Source organism: Galeopterus variegatus, unplaced genomic scaffold (genome assembly GCF_000696425.1).
Source record: "Galeopterus variegatus unplaced genomic scaffold, G_variegatus-3.0.2 Scaffold7708, whole genome shotgun sequence".
Classification (NCBI taxonomy): Eukaryota; Metazoa; Chordata; class Mammalia; order Dermoptera; family Cynocephalidae; genus Galeopterus; species Galeopterus variegatus.
The window spans coordinates 61375-62823 of NW_007733819.1; the positions used below are offsets into that span (position 1 = coordinate 61375).

The window sequence follows — 1449 nt, forward strand, 5'->3', positions numbered from 1 at the left end:
GCCTGGGAGCTGTGGGCCTGGAAGCCATGGTCCTGGGAGCCACAGTCATCCTCGAGGGGCAGGTTTACCCCTCATGTATTCTGGAAAGTTAAGCCTAAAGGAAAAAGAGAGGGAGACTTCTCTTAAAGTTTGTATTTTAATTATTTTTTTCTATGCAAAACTCTTAAAATGGTGTTAATACCAATGCATACTTGTTCTGCAAATATAAGATTTTTTCCTATTCATTCAACTTCATGACACTAACATTTTTTGGATCACAGACCTCAAGAATCTATTTTTTGAAAAAAACACACTATGAATCTCCTCTCCAAGAAAATTATGTGTTTATAATCATATACAACATATTTTAAGGGGTTTACCCCACCAAGCTTATGAATCTTAAGTTCAGCACCCCGATCTACTGTAAGGTTGCCTACAGGTATCACCATTCAGCAGGCTCTCTGAAGACTGCTTTACTTAGAAAGTTTTTACTGAGCATACATCCACATTTACCAATATCCCTACCTCCTTTCCTGATTATATGAATCCACAAGGCTATTTTATCTCAAACTGGAAATTTTGACTGCTGGGGAAATTATGAAAACATTCCTCAGGATTTGGGGGAAAAAAGCATATAAAATTTGTATTACTATTTAGTATTCAACAATCCTGCTTTAGAGCGTGTTTTGAGAACCACAAATATTGGCTAAATAAAACAGCCTCTGCTTATAGTAAGACACTAATCTTCACCAAAACTGATTATCAGAGAAATAAAAACAAATCACTATTAGCAAGGACATGTGTAAGTCTGTGTGTGTCTTTGTGTTTATATGTGTCTGTGTGGGTGTGTCTGTCTCTGTGTGTCTCTGTGTTTGTCTCTGTGTGTGCATGTGTCTGTGTTTGTATATGTGTATGTGCGTTTGTGTACGTGTGTTTGTGTCTGTGTGTGTAGGATAAAAGTATAATCATTCCTGCAATTTGCATAAAAATCCAAATATACTGTTCACTGGTGAATTTACATCTGCTACATGGGTTGGTGTGAAGTTAGTGTCTATAAAAGCGCATAAATGATAGAACGTGGGCTATCCTGGAAAAGGGGACTAGAGGGCAATTCCCTGGACAAAATTCAGGCAAACTCTTGTCTTCAGTTACAGGGCGATGCCGTGTACCCAGAGGAGCAGCACCCACGTCACTTTCAGAAGGCAGAGATCAGGGTCATCCTAGAACGGGAGGAACTTAGGGCCCATGACCAGGCCCCGACCAGCCAGCAGTGAGTGTGTGGGGCTTTGCCGGCCCCTCCAGAATCCACCTCCCTGGGCTCTAAACATCACCGCCTGTGTGCTAAAGTGCATCTTTAGGATAAGAGAGCATGGTAGGTACATTTGAGGGTGCAGGGTGTTTAATTAAAATATTAACTCTGTTCATTTCACTCCATCTAGAAAGGACTCCAAAAAGAAAAATAAATGCTGA

General features: G+C 40.4%; 1 protein-coding gene across 1 annotated transcript in view; it reads right to left on the reverse strand.

The window, feature by feature from the left end:
• LOC103607779 overlaps positions 1-1449 on the reverse strand; it is a 35346-nt gene that overhangs the window by 1202 nt on the left and 32695 nt on the right. Inside the window, exon 5 of the mRNA XM_008592244.1 lies at positions 1132-1199. Coding sequence (XP_008590466.1) covers positions 1132-1199 — 68 coding nt within the window. The remainder of the gene's footprint in view (positions 1-1131; positions 1200-1449) is intronic.